General features: G+C 42.3%; 1 protein-coding gene and 1 long non-coding RNA gene across 3 annotated transcripts in view; both read right to left on the minus strand.

Annotated features, from left to right (window-relative positions):
- Positions 1 to 623: 623 nt before the first annotated feature.
- LOC147655375 (uncharacterized) lies at positions 624 to 5,980 on the minus strand. The gene is made up of 3 exons (XR_015284827.1): positions 5,587 to 5,980; positions 4,613 to 5,424; positions 624 to 4,529 (listed from the first exon to the last, which is right to left on the minus strand). It is a non-coding gene; the product is annotated as an uncharacterized LOC147655375 (long non-coding RNA).
- Positions 5,981 to 13,032: 7,052 nt separating this feature from the next.
- Positions 13,033 to 17,777, minus strand: part of PTDSS1 (phosphatidylserine synthase 1) — a 29,632-nt gene continuing 24,887 nt past the window's right edge. Inside the window, exon 13 of one of the 2 annotated variants that reach the window (XM_086882047.1) lies at positions 13,033 to 16,549. In XM_086882047.1, coding sequence (XP_086738173.1) covers positions 16,440 to 16,549 — 110 coding nt within the window. In that variant the 3' untranslated portion in view covers positions 13,033 to 16,439. Of the gene's footprint in view, positions 16,553 to 17,777 lie in introns of both variants that reach the window. The other variant, XM_086882037.1, reaches the window with a different exon arrangement.

Here is a 17,777-nt window from a genome sequence, read left to right on the forward strand (position 1 = left end):
GTGTAATTGAAGCAAAGAGAGCATACATCCTTTGATCCAGTCACGCACAACTGAAATGAAAGTCACTGGGCACTTCCTCTTATCTAATCATCGGAGAAGAGTTTGCAGCACATGTGAGTGAGAAGGACCACTGGAGAGATCCAGCTGGGGCCACCTCTGCAGCAGGAGGACGCCAGGCACACTGCCACAGGTGTCTGGTGCTGCATCAGGGCCAGGACTTTGGTGCAAGCCCTAGCTAGGCTTATGTTTAAACTGCTAAATCCATGTGTCCAGCCTTAGCATCTCTGCAGTTTCCACACAATTAGCAACAGAACCATACGGCAGGGCAAGCTTGAGCTTGGCTCTGTGCAGCTGGAAGAGGTGGGGTGGCTTTGCAGTGCCCATTCAGCCATGGTGGGGACACCCAGTGTCACACAGTGAGCGAGGATGGGCAGCCAAGCAGGGAAACACCTGCCCCTTTTAATCCAGATTGGTTTTGCAAGCACTGGAATGGAGAAGGGGCATGCAGTGTTCTACTGCTGCCTTGGAGTATCCTCCATTTGGTTAAAGTGAGGACATGGGAATGGGATTGCCAAAAAATAAAAATGAGAATGACAGCCTGTACTTTCAGAGCTTGAATTCTGCCTCAGCCTTTGAATCCAGGGCAGGCTGTGGTCTTTGAGGTGCACACATGCATTTAACACTAAGGTGAAGGAGCAGACAGAATGGATGTCTTTGAATAGGATTTGTAACCTGCCCTTGAAATCCCAGCTAACTCCTGAATGAGCTATAAACTAACCAGAAACTGCCTTCAGTAAGCTCTGCTTACCTGAGCACCTCCTTGCCCAGGCCATAAACAGCCCATTATTGAACCAAAGCCTGGAGCAGGTGGTTCTGCCTCCTGCCCCAGTGGTCTCTTGGTCAGAGATGTCCTGTTAGTCAGGGCTGCAAGTACCCCTGGCCCTAGATCAACAGTGTTGTGCTAGCAGAAGTGTAGTGTCTAAGCCATCAGAGCATGAGAAGCTTCTCACTGCTGTAGATGGCTTGAGGGGACCAAACTGGGGGCAGGGAGTGTCAGGGGGCTGGCAGTCAGGGCATAGCAGGGGGCCAGGAGGCAGAGGTGCCTGCTCAAGAGCCAAGCAGGAATGAGATGCCTGTTGTTTTGGTGATGGGCAGCACATTGCCTGAGTGAGGAGACGGCGGTGCTCGGGAAAGCAAAGCTTGCTGAAGGCAGCTTCTGATTAGTTTTTCGCTTACTCAGGAGCTGGCTGGGATTTCAACAGCTGGTTCTACCACATTGAACCAAACTGTCTCCTAGCAGAGCCCTGTCTGGAAAGGGGGAAGAAGAAATTTAGTTGAATCCAAGGAAATAATTTTTCAAGATCCTGTTGTCAACTGCCAGCTTCTTTTTCATTTCTCCTGTGCTCCTCAGTTCTGTGCCTGTGGTTAATGTGATGGGTTTGTAAACAGGCAGAATGTAAAGTCAGCCCTTCTGTGCTGAGAACAACAACTCTGTGGCCCACAGCATAGTATTATCTAATAATCTTTCTTCATTATTTTCTCAGCTCACAGAGCAAGGGAAATGATGTGCAATTGTTCATATATATACACACACCCCTATATATATGCATTTTCTGACATTACAACATGAAATATTCATGTGGAGAATTTTTCCATTATTTCCCAAGCTCAAGCAGAAATTTCTTAGATGGGTTTGTCTGACTGTCATTATGTAGATAAGGTTATAGTTTTTAAAGGATTGAGATGATAATTCCAGAAAAAAAAAAAAAAGCCTGCTGATTTTGAGAGTGGGAAACTTCTAAGAGTTAAATTTTCAAATCCTTGAAAAACACTTCATTGAGTAACTTCCAGACTGAGACAGACCCATTCCAGCTAGCTCTGTTATGCAATGGCAAGATTGCCTGAGTAACTGAGAGATGTGTTTGATATGGTTCTCTTAATGATATCAAAAATTATACAATGAGTCCTGTGACATACTGGTCATGATGGATGTTCTTTGGTAACAACCACCAGTCATGTGAATGTGTGTGCTCTCTTCCAGTTAGTTAGGAAAGTCTGTGTGCCAGGCCATTAGAGCCAGGATACAGACCGAGCAGTACAGAAAGGGCAGCTGAAAAAATACACTACACCTTTGAATAACAGCTCTGAGTCCAGACAGCTCCCTTATTTAAATCCAATCTCCAAGCTGGAAAATAAGAAGAAACAAGTTTTCTGTCAGGGACTGTATCACCCACTATTCTGTCCATCCTCTCACTGGAGAATGTCTTCCCTTTGTCCTCAACAGTGCGGAAGAACACTTTTTTTTGCCATCTGCATTTCACCATATTAAATGAGTAAAACTTGCACAAGAGCTCAGAAGAAAAGAGGATGCCCCATATCCCAGGCAGTCACTCTTTCCCACGCAGCATGGCCACCCTCCTGCACTGTCCATCTGCCAAGTAAAATTCAGCATCTTGGAGACAAATGGCAAGGGGGAAAGATTTTTCATGAGAAATGGTGAATTTTAAGAGCGAACACTATATTCATATTTGTCAGGAACAAAAAGTACCATTTATAGCCACGTGCAGCTGAATATAAATGAGTTTGCACAGCTGAGTTAACTTTAACCCTGCTGGGGAGGAAGAGATTTAGCTTAACTGGAAAACCCCACATCAGATTTCTCCAGCCACAGCCCCATGCACTCCTGTACTGGCCCTTTTGGTCACACAACTGCAACCTGCCAGCAGCAAGAAAGATTTGTAAATTAAATACCATACTCCAGGGGAAAGAAATACAGTTGAAGACTTTTTCCACCCTATTGAATCCAAGCCCAAATGCATTTGCAAACCTACCAGGAAAGCCCTCAGTGCTCTTACTTATCCAGACTATATCGTGGTTCCATGAAATCTGAAAATGTTGTCTGAAAATTAAGTCAGGGTGACCCATCTGAAACAGGAAGGGTGAAGTCAGAGGGCGAGACACACAAACACAATTGCTACCTTTTGTCCCATTTCCAAGTCAGTCTCTCGGGGTCTGTAGTTCCTCATCCAGAGATGGGGCTTCAAGTCCCTGCTCTGACCCAGCTGTTCCCACAGGCATTTCTGATGGAGCTGGCTGTTTTCTTGGCCTGCTTTGGCACTCACAGCACCTCTGCCCTCGCTGAGGTAGCTGGCTCTGTTGCTTGGTCAACAAGACCCTGTTTCATTCCTGCAGCCTCTCACTCAAGCCTGGTTTGGGGCTCTCTGGTAGGACTCCCCATTGCTGATGTGGAGCTGTGTGTGCCAGGCTGGAGAGAGGATGTCTGCATGTGACAGTGGCCGAGTGTGCCACCTGCTGCCTCCGTGCCCTCGTGGGGAAGCCCAGGGGAGATCAGGGGTCTCTCTGATGAGGGTCAAGCTCTGCCACTTTCTTCATCATTTGTCGAGGATCATCTGGAGATACTCAGGACACACTGTGATTAGCACTATCTGTCAAACACGGGCTGCCAGAAGAAAGACTAAGGGATAGAAAGAAAGGGAAAACAATATATCTGGGATTTGTCCTCTTTCCAACCCATGCATGTTGCCTGAGTTGAGTTTCAAGGTTTTGTACATGTGCCTGGCTGCCAGCTGAGAGCAGGAGCAGCAGCTGGGCTGTGACATCCTGCAGTGCTGGGGGTGTGCAAGCTCCAAAGCAGTGCAGGACAGGAAGTCCCAGGCTTTCCAGGCATGGCTCTGGCTGGTCCCACTCAGGAAGACAGCAGCTGCTGGTAGGTCTGATATGCTGGAGCTACTGAGCTGCGATTTCAGCCAAGTGTCACAGGTGCCAGATGACAACCTTGCATTAAGCAACTTCCACACCCCTACCCCTCAGTGAGAAACAGGTTTAAAGGAGAACATCTTCAGGATAGTACACCTTCTAGTTCATCCTTTGAATCAAAGCTAGTCAATTGTGGGTGTAAATAACCTGAGTAACTTGGCCTTAGAATTCACTTGGATGGATGGATGGATGGATGGATGGATGGATGGATGGATGGATGGATGGATCCACCTTTGGTAAAACTCCCCTGGCTTTGGTGGCCTTGTCCTAGATCAGCAGCTGTCCACATCTGTTCCTGCTTGCTGACAGCTGGAAAGGCTGAAACAGGCTGTGATTCACCTAAGAGCTGGAGTGGATGATCCTCGTGGGTCACTTCCAACTCAGAATATTCTATGATTCTGTGATGGAGGAGCTTCTCCAGATTTTTAGTCTGTCCAAGGCCACTTCAACATCAACCAATTTCTTACAGCACATGCAGTCCCTGGAGGGAAGGTGGAGCCCTGGACTCGGCAGGGGAGCTGGCAGGCACATATTTAGTCCTTGATCCCTAAGCAAGAGAGTAAATACAGGAAAGCAAAGCAAAGTTTTCCACAGTAAGAAGAAAAAGGGAGGGGGAAGAGTCAACTTGCACATTTTTATATCGAGATGCACTTGTCAGGAGTCATGAAACCAACACATCACTAAGAAAGCAGAAGCCCTGAAGGGCTCATTTGCTGACAGGCTCAGTCTCCTGTGGCCGTTGAACTCAAGACCTACAGGGAGGTGAAGAACAATCATTTATGTTGTTCAAAAAACCACTGGGCTTTATCATTGCCTGCCACAGGAGTACACACACCTACAGATCTGGGAGTGTAGCTCAGATCAATGGCAAGACTAGAAATGAGGGAAAACTTCCCTGGGGGTATTGAAAGCAAAACAGTCCCCCAATCTTCAAAGGCAGCTTAGCAAGAGAAACAGATCTCACAAGCTGATTTCTGCAGGCACTGCTTATCTTTTCCAGTGCTGGAGGTTTCACACTTTAAAGACTCACTTCCTCTACAGTGCTCGCACAACATCAGTATAATAATATTTCCCCCTCCTCCCTGGTGTCAGTCATTATATTCCAGTCTCCCATATGTCTTACTCAGATCACAAACACTGCTTGTGGGCTCTTCTGCACAGTCACCCCTTCTCACTGACAAACAACAAATAACTGCAAATCATTCCCAAGGTTTGTTTTCACAGTGCTGCCAGATTTTTTCCAGACATTTTATAAAAACCATGCAGAATGACTCATTCCGACCCATGGGCAGCAATGCCTGCAGCTCATGGCAAGAGATTTGTTAACTGCAGCCTACCATTCTCTCCTCTCCCATTCCATCCACCTAGGTCACTGTCTGTCTGTCTGTCCAGCACACAGCCCCTGGCTTTTGGGCAGTCAGGAGTCTGGCAGAGATGGCATGGGAAACCAGACAAAAATCCTGCTCTTCACCCCTTCACATGCATCCACGAAAATGGTACAGATAGCAGTCCCTTGTTTTCAGAATGCTGTCATGGTCTGGGAATGCACAGCTCTGCATCTTTCTAAGTCATCCTTCCTTTAAAGAAAGTGGAAAGCCCGCTGCTTTTCATGTCATGTGCAGAGACTGGCAGAATAGACTGGGTCCTCTGCAGAAGAAAGACAACACAAGAAAATTAGTAACATTTGGGGAGATTTTAGCCAATTTCTATTAAGTTCTACTAAGAATACAGTTCCCAATTTCTATTAAGAACTGTAGTTGTGGCAAAAGATAAACTGCCAGTAACTGAAGATGGCATAAAGCAGAGAACCTGAAATATCCTACACTGGCATGAATGTTGGCTCAGAAAATCATCTAATTTCTGTTTTTCTATCTTTTGTCCCTGCCTATCCACGACACTACTTCATGCAATAGTAAAATGTTTTCTAAATAAAGCTCCAAGCCCAAAGACCTCACTCTGGGTAAATTAACGGAAGTAAACAAGCAAGCAGCTAACTGGAGCTAATTATATATCTGCCAGCAGCCTTGCTTTTAAGCACCTTACAGGTGAACATTTTAATTACTTAATGTGCTCTATTGTTCTTGAATTAGATATAAGAAAAATAACATTGATCCAATCCTTTTTTTATTTTTACACACTGGAGTTGTAAGGCAAGTGGCTTTGTAAGGGGATTATGCATGCGTTAATCCTCTTTAGCTATGATAAAGTTCTCTGCTTCCTAGTGAGGTTGTTTAACCCTCTTCTAACAGCTGAAGGAAGTTGGAGAAGATGAGTTACAGCTTGGGAGAGTTGACAGAAGAAAGAAAAAGAACTTCGTTTCTTATCTTTTGCCATGCTGAATATTGCTTATCACACTAGTAGGAATACAGCCTCAAATTTAGCAGGTCCTGTAAGAAAGCAGGTGAATGTCATTCCAGCAAGGAGCCCTTAGTTTCCTTTTTTATGCTGTAATGGGCTCAGAGTATCAGCAGCATCCCGAAAGCACCACATCGGGAAGGGGGTGATGTGTAATTCCCATCAGGTGGAATTATCTTCATTGCTGAAGTACGGTATTCCTGCATCTGGAAAACAGCATCATGCTGTGAGGACCAATGGGGAAAAGAGATGGATGCCTCAAATCAATGGAGCACCGGGAGCATGTACCTGGACTCATCCCTCCTAATTTGGGTGCTTGCAGGAGATGATGAAATGTGAAGGCTGGTGTAGCTACACGCCTGCTGTCAGCACTGAAGGCTCCTTTGGAGGTCACCTGCAACTCCAGAGAATGATTAAACCATCTACAACCTCCCTTGCTCTTTGAAGGTGCCTATAGAATATTCTTGACTGGCAAGGTCAATGGGGACTCTGCACCTAATTAAGGCTCTTCTGTTAATTGTCTTAAGTGGAGATGAATCCAAGCATCCTATCCTGCTGCTGGGAGTGACTGACTACTGCATGACAGAAAATGACATGGCTGCTGAAGGAGTGAAAAGTCATTGTTAGGTGTGGAGTGCCCCTGCTCAAAGAGGTGGGGATTTGATTTTAGACAGGCAGTGTTAAGGTGAGGGGCATGGCTTTAAGTCCCAGGAAGAGTGGACTCTGCCCCTCTGCCTTGGGGGATGTGTCCTATAAGCCTGGGAAGAGTTACTCCACCCCCAAATCCTTTATAAAGTATTGGCCCAGAATGTTCTACCCTTCTTGTGTTGCTATTTCTTATATTCTGCTGTATTTATTTTAATAGCCCCTCCTATTGTAACCCTATTGGTTTGTGCCCCTGAGACTTCTTTGCTGTGTCCCTGTTGGACCCAGACCCAAAACTCCACCCTTGCTCCACCCCATAAAACCCACCACCCTGCCCTTGTTCTTGGTTGTCTCTGGTTTATGGTGGGTTAAACCCTGTGTTGTTGACACCCCAATAAATGGATTCCCGAGTTTAACCAAACGGAGACTTGTCTCGCTGATTTCCCACGTTGGTCACTGGTGGCTGCACCTCCCTGGATGAAACTCTGTTGCAACATGACACAACAGCTAGGGGAGCAGAACAGGCTGATCCAGACTGTCACCAGGACACATCTGTCACCTGCTCAAAGCTGAAGCCTTGTGGGACTATATTAGGTGGAAGGATAGAGATGAGCCAGGAACCCAGCTCAGAAACAAAGGCTTTATTTCAGTTCCTTTTTCTTTTCACTTTAAAATGGCTGCTATCAAGTTCAAAAATTAATTAGCCCTTAATGAAAGATCTCTGATGTGTCAAGGCAGAAGAGCATGGCTGATGGAAACGAACACCAGGGTCTGACAGGTTGAAGAACAGTATTTAAAAGCAGAAATTGAAACTTTTTAACCTGGTACAAAGACACTTGGGTCATCTTCTCTATAATGCTATAACAAAACAGGGAAAACATCCTGATGAAAAGATCAGCTCACTTAGCAATTACAATAAATACAAAACCAAGATGGCCTTAAGGTCCTGGTGTTAGTGGCAGGCCTTCACCAAATCATCCACTTTTACAAACTAGTTTCTTCATGCAGAAAGGCATTGCATGCCTGGGCAAAAAACCCACAGCAAACAGGTTTCTCCGGAGGTGTCCATCCAAGAGCTGCACACAGCACTGCAGGTGTAGAGGCAGGGCAGAGCAGAGGGGCAGAATCCTCTCCCTGGCCCTGCTGCCCAGACTGCTTTGGATGCAGCCCAGGTCACATTTGGCTTGCTGGGCTGCGAGCACACACTGTTGGGTCACGGCCAGTTTTTCATCCACCAGAATCCCCAAGTCTTCCTCCACAGGGCTGCTGTCAGTGTGTTCTCCCAGTTTGTGTGCAAGAACTTCTACTTTGCCCTACGTGTGTTGATCCATCTTTAGCAAACCTTAACTTTACATCAACAGCCAAGGAATTGGTTCCAGTGAGTGAAAGCTCACTGGAAAAGGTACGTAAATTGAAGTAAGCCAGTGAAACAAAATGAGTATCAGAATATAAGAATGGAGGGTGTATCACCTTGCTGCTCCTGTTCCATCTTACATTTATTTTCATTTTTAAGGACTAAGAGATGTGGATAACATTCTTGGATTTACTACACAAGCTCTTTTTTAGGAAGTCCCATGGTAATTTTCAGGTAACAGCATGGAACCCAAAGGTCTGGGATTTTACTCTTCTCTTTGTCTTCAGCTTCCTGAGGAAATGTAGACAAGTGACTTACCCTTTGTCCCCATTTCTATTCTTTAACGTTAACTTACTGGCCACTCCCCCCACCAAGTTTGCAATGACCTATGCATTGTTCCAAAGAAATTTCTTCAACATGGAAGTGGTACAAGAAAAAAAGCTACAGCATGAAAGATCATTACTGGTAATCATGTTACCATCCCTGTGAGAAGCACTGGGACTGAATGAACAGTGTGTGCTGCCGAAATCCGAAGTCACCAAGTGGAACATTTCACCCTGAGAGATATTTTGGGATGTTTAGACAACATGTCACCAGGAAATTGCAATTCAGCTCTATCTGGTTTCTCCACCCCAACCTCTGTCCTGCTATTCCAGATGCATTTTAAATGTGGGCAAATGGAATGCATAGATGTGGATTTGGGAGCCAAATATGGCAAAGTCAGCAAAAGGGCAGAAATAATAGTATTTAAAAAGTTATAAGCAGCATTTTGCATCACCTACAACCCTTACAGCACATAAATAAGAAAAAACACAACCCTAAATGTCTCAGCTAATGTAATAAAAGGTCTTGGTTTTCTTCCAGGTTATTTATTTGATTAATGGAAAAATATGACTCTTAGCAATATTTTTCACTGTATTCTTTTTCCTCTCCATTAAGTACTGAAGTCAGGCTACAACAAAAAACAATACAGGCTTACTTGTATTAGTGGCTACCCTATGCAGAACCAGATTGAGAAGAGCAAGGACACTGTTTCCTCCTGCCAGGAATGATGGCTGCAATTTCTTCTTCCAGCTGACCATATAAATGACATGATTTTTTTTCTCCAATAGCCATCTTAGCATTAATAGAAGTTGTAGTAATTGGTACAAGTTGGGTGCCTTGTTGAGGGGTTTGTGACCAGAAGGATTTTCCAAATCTTTAGAAAAAATGACATTTAAAGGAGAAATGGGAATTTTTTGCAGATGGTATGAAGTTCTGAATGCTTGCTGATAAATACTCTGAGTCATCCAAAACTCTAAGCCACATAAACACATGAAGCAATAGCATTCTGCACCCAGTGGCTTCCCTGTCCCAAGGAGATTGGCAGGGATGAGGGACAGGCTCATCTGAGCAAGGAAATGCACTCACAACTTCATGGCTACAGCTATAAATTCAAGGGAATGGGCAGCACTGAAGATCAAGTCCTGGTTCAGCTGAGCTCCTGGGAGCAAAAACCAAACCACCTTTTCAAACAGCAGTCACCCTGTCCCTCCCAGTGCCCCACACAAACGCCAGTGGGAATAGGAGGAAAGTCATAAGAACCCTGCCCAGAGCTTCATCCCAAAGATCCTCGGAAGGCAGCAGGGCTCTCTTCAAATCAGGAAGGTACTCAGACAAGAAATTGGTAGTCTGTGTATGGTGGAAACCAGAACAGAAGTCTATTGCTCTTGTTCTCCAAAGACTAGAGCAGTCATTTAATGCTTTAAATAAAAGTCTTCTCGAAGCTACTAATTTGATTTTATTTTGCTTTGGTTATTCTGCAGCAAGTTTGACAACATGGGCACTTTGCAGGACTGTGCACATGGCACTTGTAATTAAAGTCAACTGGAGTTATGAAATCTTTAAAACCGAGCCCAAGTGGCTAAGGCCAGTAGCCCAAAATTAGAAGCAACATTTGAAAATCCAGGTCACATTTTTTGTGTGTGTTACAGCATCACCTAGGGGCTGCAACTGAGATTAAGGCCTACTCCTCCTGGACCTTCCAGGGGTACAGACAGACTTGGATTCTTCCAAATGTTCAGTTGTGCTGTAGTCATTGTCACAGAGACTATACTGAACCAGGCTCTGAGCATTTTGATGAGAAAGTTCATCTGGTAGATTTATATGTACATATACAAATGCACACAACTATTTTATGCATTGTCTTCTGAGCAAGAACCAGTAAAATACTGAACTGGAGGGTACAGCTGTTGTAGAACAGACTTTGGATCACAGCCACAGGAATGCTGCTGCTGTGAATTCCCCTACTCTAAAAACATTAAATAAGCCATCCAGTTATTTCATGATCATCTGAAAACTGAGACCCTCAAAAACGATGAAAATTGAACCCATGTGTATCCTCAGTATACTCTGGCACTCACACTGTTGCTGATTATAGGAATTCAGTGTTTATAATTTACATTCTTTCCCACACTTGCTTTTTTTTTTCAGCATTGAAGTAAAAACTCACTTGGTCTTACCATAATATAATTTATACTGTTGAGGGTAAGACTGCTCCTTTGTAAGAAAAACAATATCCAAGCATGAGAGACCAATTCTTGTCTTTCACTGAGAAATGATGAAAACAGAAGTCCAAATTAAAGACACAGGAAGGAGCTGGAAATAAAAATTATCACCCCAAATTTCCAAAGTCCTTTGAGATAATAATGACTTGGACTCAGAGTACAAAGGAATTTGGTAAGTTTTGCTGAGCAGTTGTCCAAAGTGAAGAGAGAGGTCACAAACATAAGACTTATGCAGGATCTACTCTCTGTGAGGTTCTTCAGATGGATAGCGTAAGTGCAAAAAGCAACAGCAGATCTAGAATCATCCACAACCAAACCAAACCAAAGTACTTTCTCCAGACCCAAACTGGGTTCCTAGAGCCACCCTCATGGTTTATGAATACAGCTCTCACGTACAGGCAGGTTAGTGGTGTCATTGGCACAATATAAAACGTGAGCAAGCCTGAAAGCCTACTTACTATCTTCAGACTGCCAATGGTATGCCCTCTGGCCCCAGCTGTGCTGACGTGACTGAAAGGTGTATCACTTAGTCCAAAAAGAGCTGGAAGTAGCAGAGCCTGACTATCAGCAGGCTAATACAAACAGAAGCAGCACAGGGGAAGGCACCTGAGGTGTACCTGCAGCCACAGCACTGACAGATGACTGAGCAGGCACAGAGATAACAGACCATGTACCCTGCTGGGCATAAGCCAGGAGTCTGGTTGTCCTTGTATTTTTCTGCCCACTGTATGAAGAGCTTATGGTTTTCTAGTCCTACTTTCTTTGAGTAATATGTAAGTGCCCAATTCCTGACCAGCCACGCTAAAGCAAAAGTGAGTAACGTGGGCAGGGTGCTTGTCCAAACCACATTTCCACTCAACTGGGAAACTGCACCTTTAGGGAACTACCTTAATTTGCTGAATTAGGACCAGGGTCTGCCATGGCTCCACAGAACAAAACTGCAGTGTGGATAAGAAGGCAGATCACACCTGCAGACAAAGGGAGCCAGAGTACTGCAGGAGGTATTTTGAGCACACAGTAAGTAAAATCAGCTCAGAAACCTCTGGTTAAACCTAACTGTGTGTTCCTTAGAGTGCTCCAGCCTATACCAGAAAGAACAGGTGGCTCAGGAGAGTAGTGCTTAGGCCCATGCATACAGTAACAGGATGTAGCTAAATGTGAGCACTCAGACACTAAAGTAGGCACACCAACACCTATTTCAATCAAGATGCCAGCTTTTGGCTCCAGCTTCTAGTCTGGGCCAAATCATATGATCTTAATAGTGTACAAGTTGTGCCACAGTTGTGACTGAGCACAAACAAAGGCACTAGGCCCATCTGACACTGCTAATAAAGCTCCACCCTCAACAAGACATAAACCAAGGATTGATCCTTCAAATGTAGCAGAGCTCCCTGCTTATAAAGGAGCACATTTTTGAAGTGTTGCTTCTTACACGAAGTTTCTTCCCTGTTCCAATTTTTCCCCAGCATTTTTAATGCTTCCAAGAATGCATGAAGCATTGAATGAAGAATGAAAATATAAGCACCCTCCCCTTCTCCAATCTAGTAAGCAGTGTCTGAGAGAGGTGGCTCCTATAAATTTTTTAATCAATTATTTTGCCACCCTGCAAAAGAGGTTTTCAAACTGAACACCTGACTTTCAGGAGTTCTTCCCAGACTATGAACAAGCTGAAGTCCTTAAGTTAGGCTATCCTTAACTTTACTACAACCTCAGAATGTATGGCCTCTGTAAAACAGAATTCAAAAAGATAAGTCATGTTGAAGGAAAGCCCTTCCCAGCAAATCAGAAAGTCCCAGTATTCAATGTCTGTATAGAGAAGGAACTGAAGAAGAAATGGAAATCTGTGCTGCTTTACAAACTACACACCTGGCTCTGAAGAGCAATGAACAGCTCACAATAGGGTTTAGGTATAACAGAACCAGGAACTGCTGTTGAGGGAGGTGTCAGCAGTGGAAGCCAAAGCAAAGTGTTGTAGACACTCAGTGGCACCTTTATGCTGGCTGTTTACTTGCTGACAGCCTGTCCTACAGTCCTTGTACAGGAGGCCTCCTTTCTTTGAAGGTCTGTCATGAGACCATCTTGCAACTCAGCTCTCCCATCCAGTAATAAATAAAACCCAAAAAGAACAAGCAAGACAACAACTTATCTGGTACACTAGAAAAACTTCAGAAGGGGTAATGTAACTGTTCTTGTTATCAGATCTGCTGCTCCAAAATAATAAATTACAGCAAAACCTTAGAGTGCACTGTAGGCTGCTTAGGGACCACTGCATTTGTCAAAATTCATTTACAACATAATAGCTTTAAAGGCAGTACATCATCATTTCCTATGCCTTACAGGTACAGACAAACACACTTATGGTGACATAGGTTGATTTACTCAATTATTGCAAAATACAATACTTTGCAATCAATACAGAGCAATTCTATTCAAAAATTATTAAATATGTGGTAACATCTGCGTCTTCTTGTGATAACAAAGTAAAAAAATTAAAGTTTTATCACTTGGAATATCAAGTGATGATCTTCACAGAAGAGTAACAAAAGAACTGGTCGAAACCATGCTCAAAATATTTAATTAGATGTGGTGTATGATCTATGCAGCAACCTTAATACTGGAATTCAGTACTCAACACAAGCTTTGATTCATTGTAAACTTCTATTTTAAAATTCTCCATTTTTATTTAATCTACTACTTAAAGTTCTTGCTACTACCTCCTGCTTACACCATGCTGCCTCAAATTAGCCTCCCTTCAATGACTGACATTGATGGACAGCCTCTGGAGGGCCAATTCCAATCTCTCCACAGCAGCATGAGAGATCACTGGAGGACAGAGAAAGGAAAGAACATCAGAAGCAGGAAAGTAGGAATGAGAGGCTGTGACAGAGCAAGTAGTTAAAAACAGGACAGCGCATCCATGACTGTTACAAAACACTCTTCAAGCAGCAGAATTCACACATGGATGCTTGTTGTTAAACAGCTCAGTGATTTGTCATTATAGGTGTTACACACATACAGAAATTCAGCAACAGCACGGTAATTGATAAAACTGAGATCACTAATTATACAGCAGTGATCAAAAGCACCTTTCCAATGCCTTCCAGTGCAAAGCTCACATCCAAAGTGATGGGCTGAAAATACAGTTGTCAGTCAGTGGAGGACTCATGAGAACACATGCAAATTCCAGCCAGAGCTACTGCTAGAGACAAAGTGCCATTTACCAAACAGCACTCCATCAGTTTACTTAAGTTTCCCTTCTCCCTAGCTATCTCTCTTTTGAAGAAAGGAAAAAACCCAACAAACCCAAGCAAAAAAAACAAACCCAAAACATAAAACCAAACCCTCAAAACAAATAAACAAACAAAAAAACCCCCAAACCAACACCCTCCCAAGCCCCCCAAACCAAACACCACATGACAACAAAAAAAAACCAAAACAACCAAACACAAAAATTTAAAGTAAAAAGACTTAATTGGAAATAATTTAAATGTGTTGTCAAACAACATTTCTACAAGGCCAAGCTGTTGTAATAGTTTACAGAAGTCAGCTTCCAACAAGATGACACTTCAATATTTCTCTTTCCAATATTTTTAGGGTGCAGTTCAGCAATGTGAGCACCAGGTCTGCATTCACAAAATGTGTGCTTGTCCCCACAGGCAGGTAGATGTTGTACTTCAGCATCTGTTTACATATGTAAGCTTTGTATACATAGTTGGTGTGTATACCCCTTCCAAGTACAAAATAGGCTCTCACATTGGAAAACCACAGTACTTAAAATACCTAAACCATTAGATTTCAAATCTCTTGCTTTGGTATTGAATCAATAGAAAATTTACAATGCCATTCTTCAGTCTTAAACAGACTGAGGTTTTTAACCAAGGAAATAAAAGAAGTAACAAGTCTCAGTATCCAACAAAATCTACAAATACATTCATCAATATGTAGTACATTACAAATACAAAGGCAATATATGGAATTGCTATAGTATGAATGAAAACCAAGTAGTTGTAGGAGAGCCTGAAAGTCTTCCTAACATTATTTTTTCATGTCACATTAAATGTCACTGCAGCAATGATGATATAGCAGCTTCTACTACATTACTTTCCAAGTTGTACACTCCATGTCTGATTGAAAAGCAGGGTTGGAAATTAAAGGCCTCTGAGGAGCTCAGCAGCAACACTTAAGTGCATTGAAAACATTGATAATCTGTGGCACATAGGAATTGATGGATTACACAGGATACTTTCTTCTATTTACAGTATCATACACTTGCATAAAGCCTCTGCTGCATTTTTGATTTAGTACCTAGCCTGTGGCAAATCACAGTAACATTAGTCAAAGAAAAAGGAAATCCCATTTTATTATAAAGGCTATGTAACTAATGGGTATTACTTATCCTTGCTTAAGCTAGCTACTCCTCTGAATGCCTTGAATCCCACAATTTAATTGGCACTGAAACATTTTGATAACTTAATACAGAAACTGATTGCTCATGATTGCTTATCTCTTGACTTAATAATTACATTCACTGCTGGAGAATTATCCACTTTGCTAGATGTCACAATGAATACATTAAAAAAATCCAAAAGAACACCCAGACAAAAAATCACACCTGTCAAAAAAACCCCAAAGCTGCAAGGAAGAGTGACTTTGCTGTTGAGTATCTGATGCATGATAGGAAACACCACAGCAATGGGGTCTATCACAGTGACATCATGCTGCCTCTCAGACACCACAGACTACAGCAAGTCTTCAGAAATAATTATGTTCATGGAGATAGTAAGCAACTCGGCTTCAGCAAAAAAACTGCCTTATCACCAAGCTCAGTAGGGCATCTGAGCTTTCAAAGCAGTTTCTGGTATCAGTCTGAAGACAAAAGGATTTCTGGGTCCAGCTAGGATGGAGGCAAACAGAAGGAAGTAGGAAGAAACATTGTACACAATGTGGCACAGATGAAAAAAAGACAAATTTGCACTTGAAAATGCAAAACATACTACAATAGAGGAAGAAAAACAATTACATGACATGACCTCTGTCACTAAGGACAGGAGGCACAGCCTTCTACTATGAAGCAGATTTTTATATATGTATTTTAAAAACTTTGAATGTGTAGGGCTCAAGCAGGAGGACAATGTGGAACTAAAAAAACTCTGCGTTTGAAGATCAATTTCACATCCTTTACAAGAAACCTGGACCCATTTCCTTACTGGTAAAACCCTGACATAAGGCATAAAGAGCGTTTAAACAAAAGTAAGCAATATGAAATTTTTAAATACTTATTAACACTTGCATGGGAAAGATTTGTTGTGAGACTGAGAAAGAAGGGAAGAGTTCCTTTTAGTCAAAGGGTTGCAACACAATAAACCAAACCACAAAATAGTCCAATCAGCTATGCCAACTGACCATCCATTTACTAACCTTTGGGTTTAAGTCCTCGTCTAAGATATTAAAAATGACCTTGCAACACCTGAACACAAAACAGGGAGTACCTGCTATGACAAAACTACATTTTTTTCCAGTATACCCTTTGTGAACTTTTGGTGCCAAATGCTGAAGAAACTAGATTAACATCAGTGAATGGCAAGTGTCATCAGGCAACGATCTGCACTACACTGGTGGTTCCATCTTCATCATCCTTCTCTTCAACACCTCCTTTTCTAAACTTTAATTTAAAAATCAATCTTCCATTTGGTAATTCAGAGCCAGGTCTGATTTTTTTTGTCACTTCTGGTCACACTGTAGGATGTCTTTAGATACCATTCTTATTTCTTGCCAATTCCATTCGATACTTTTGATTTGGAGTGTCGATTCCTCCTCCTAGATGAATGGCTTTCACTATTAACTGAATGTTTTGGTGGACTATTGTCAGGACCTGCTGAGAAATAAATATTTATTTAATACATACACATATAGTTGATGTCAAGCTCCTATCTGATAGGCAGTAAGACTTTTTAGAGCTACAGTTTTTACAGTACAGATTATTGCATACCAATACAAACTGATTGATACTTGTACCCCATCTAGTGGCCTAATTTTTTTCTAAAGCAATTTTTAAGACTTGTAAAATTATTCCCCACTCCCCAAAAAATCAGAAGTTTGTTAGAGCAGAGTACAGTGGTGAAACGTCTTCCATTTTAAATCATATCAATAATTAAACATCCATTTTTCTTAGTGGCAGGTACAACTATCAGAAATTAAGAATTAGGTAAGCAAAGTCTTTTAAGGATCTTTTAAGAGTACTTCTAGATTTCAGTCTGTCAAATGACAGAACATGTTTTATTCTGAGAAAAAACGGGAGGCAGTGGGCACCAAAACAAGAAATCAAGAACAAAATGTGAAAGAAGCTGAAGCCTGTAATTAGTGAAGTAACAAGAAGCTATAGAGAAATGGGTGTTTTTTGTCAGATTTCTCCAGCATGCATAAATGGGAAAAACATTCTGAGTGCAAATAATTTTTCTCCAAAATATCAAAGTCCACAAATTTACTAAACTGAGATTTAACATCCGGAAAAGTAATGTATGAAATATAAAAAAGATCAGCTGTAGGTGCTTTTCAAGCTTATGATATGTAAGAAGCATTTTTAATTTTACAAACACCTGGAACATAAACTCTGACAGATAACTTCCAAGTGTGAATTTTTGATATTTGTTCAGTAAGCAAGACCACACCAAAAAGCCAATGGAGGAGACAGATAACTGACCTCTAGTGTAGGGAAAAGAAGTCAGAAAGAAGCTGCCTTTGCTTAGTGCAGAGAAAGCTGCTTGTGACCATCAGTACTGCACTGACAAGGAAAGTGTCAGTAAGAACACGAGCTCCAGGGCACATTGCTGACTATTTCTTAACCATCAAAAATAAAAGTACAGCAAATGCAATGTTCAGAGAGAAAACCTGTCCACAACAGTTATGAAATGCATAATGCCCTACACCTACAACAATGGCCTGGAGTAACAGCAGAAAAAATCAGTTGACACATTAAAAGAGAAATACATTTCCAAGAATCAGAATCTAAAAAGGAGTAAAGAAAAATAACTTTGCAGGTGATTTATCTGCATTGGTCCTGCAGGGATGTTAAAACAAATCCAGCTGAAACTAGGTAAGTT

Source organism: Cyanistes caeruleus, chromosome 1, assembly GCF_971803275.1.
Source record: "Cyanistes caeruleus chromosome 1, bCyaCae1.hap1.1, whole genome shotgun sequence".
NCBI lineage: Eukaryota > Metazoa > Chordata > Aves > Passeriformes > Paridae > Cyanistes > Cyanistes caeruleus.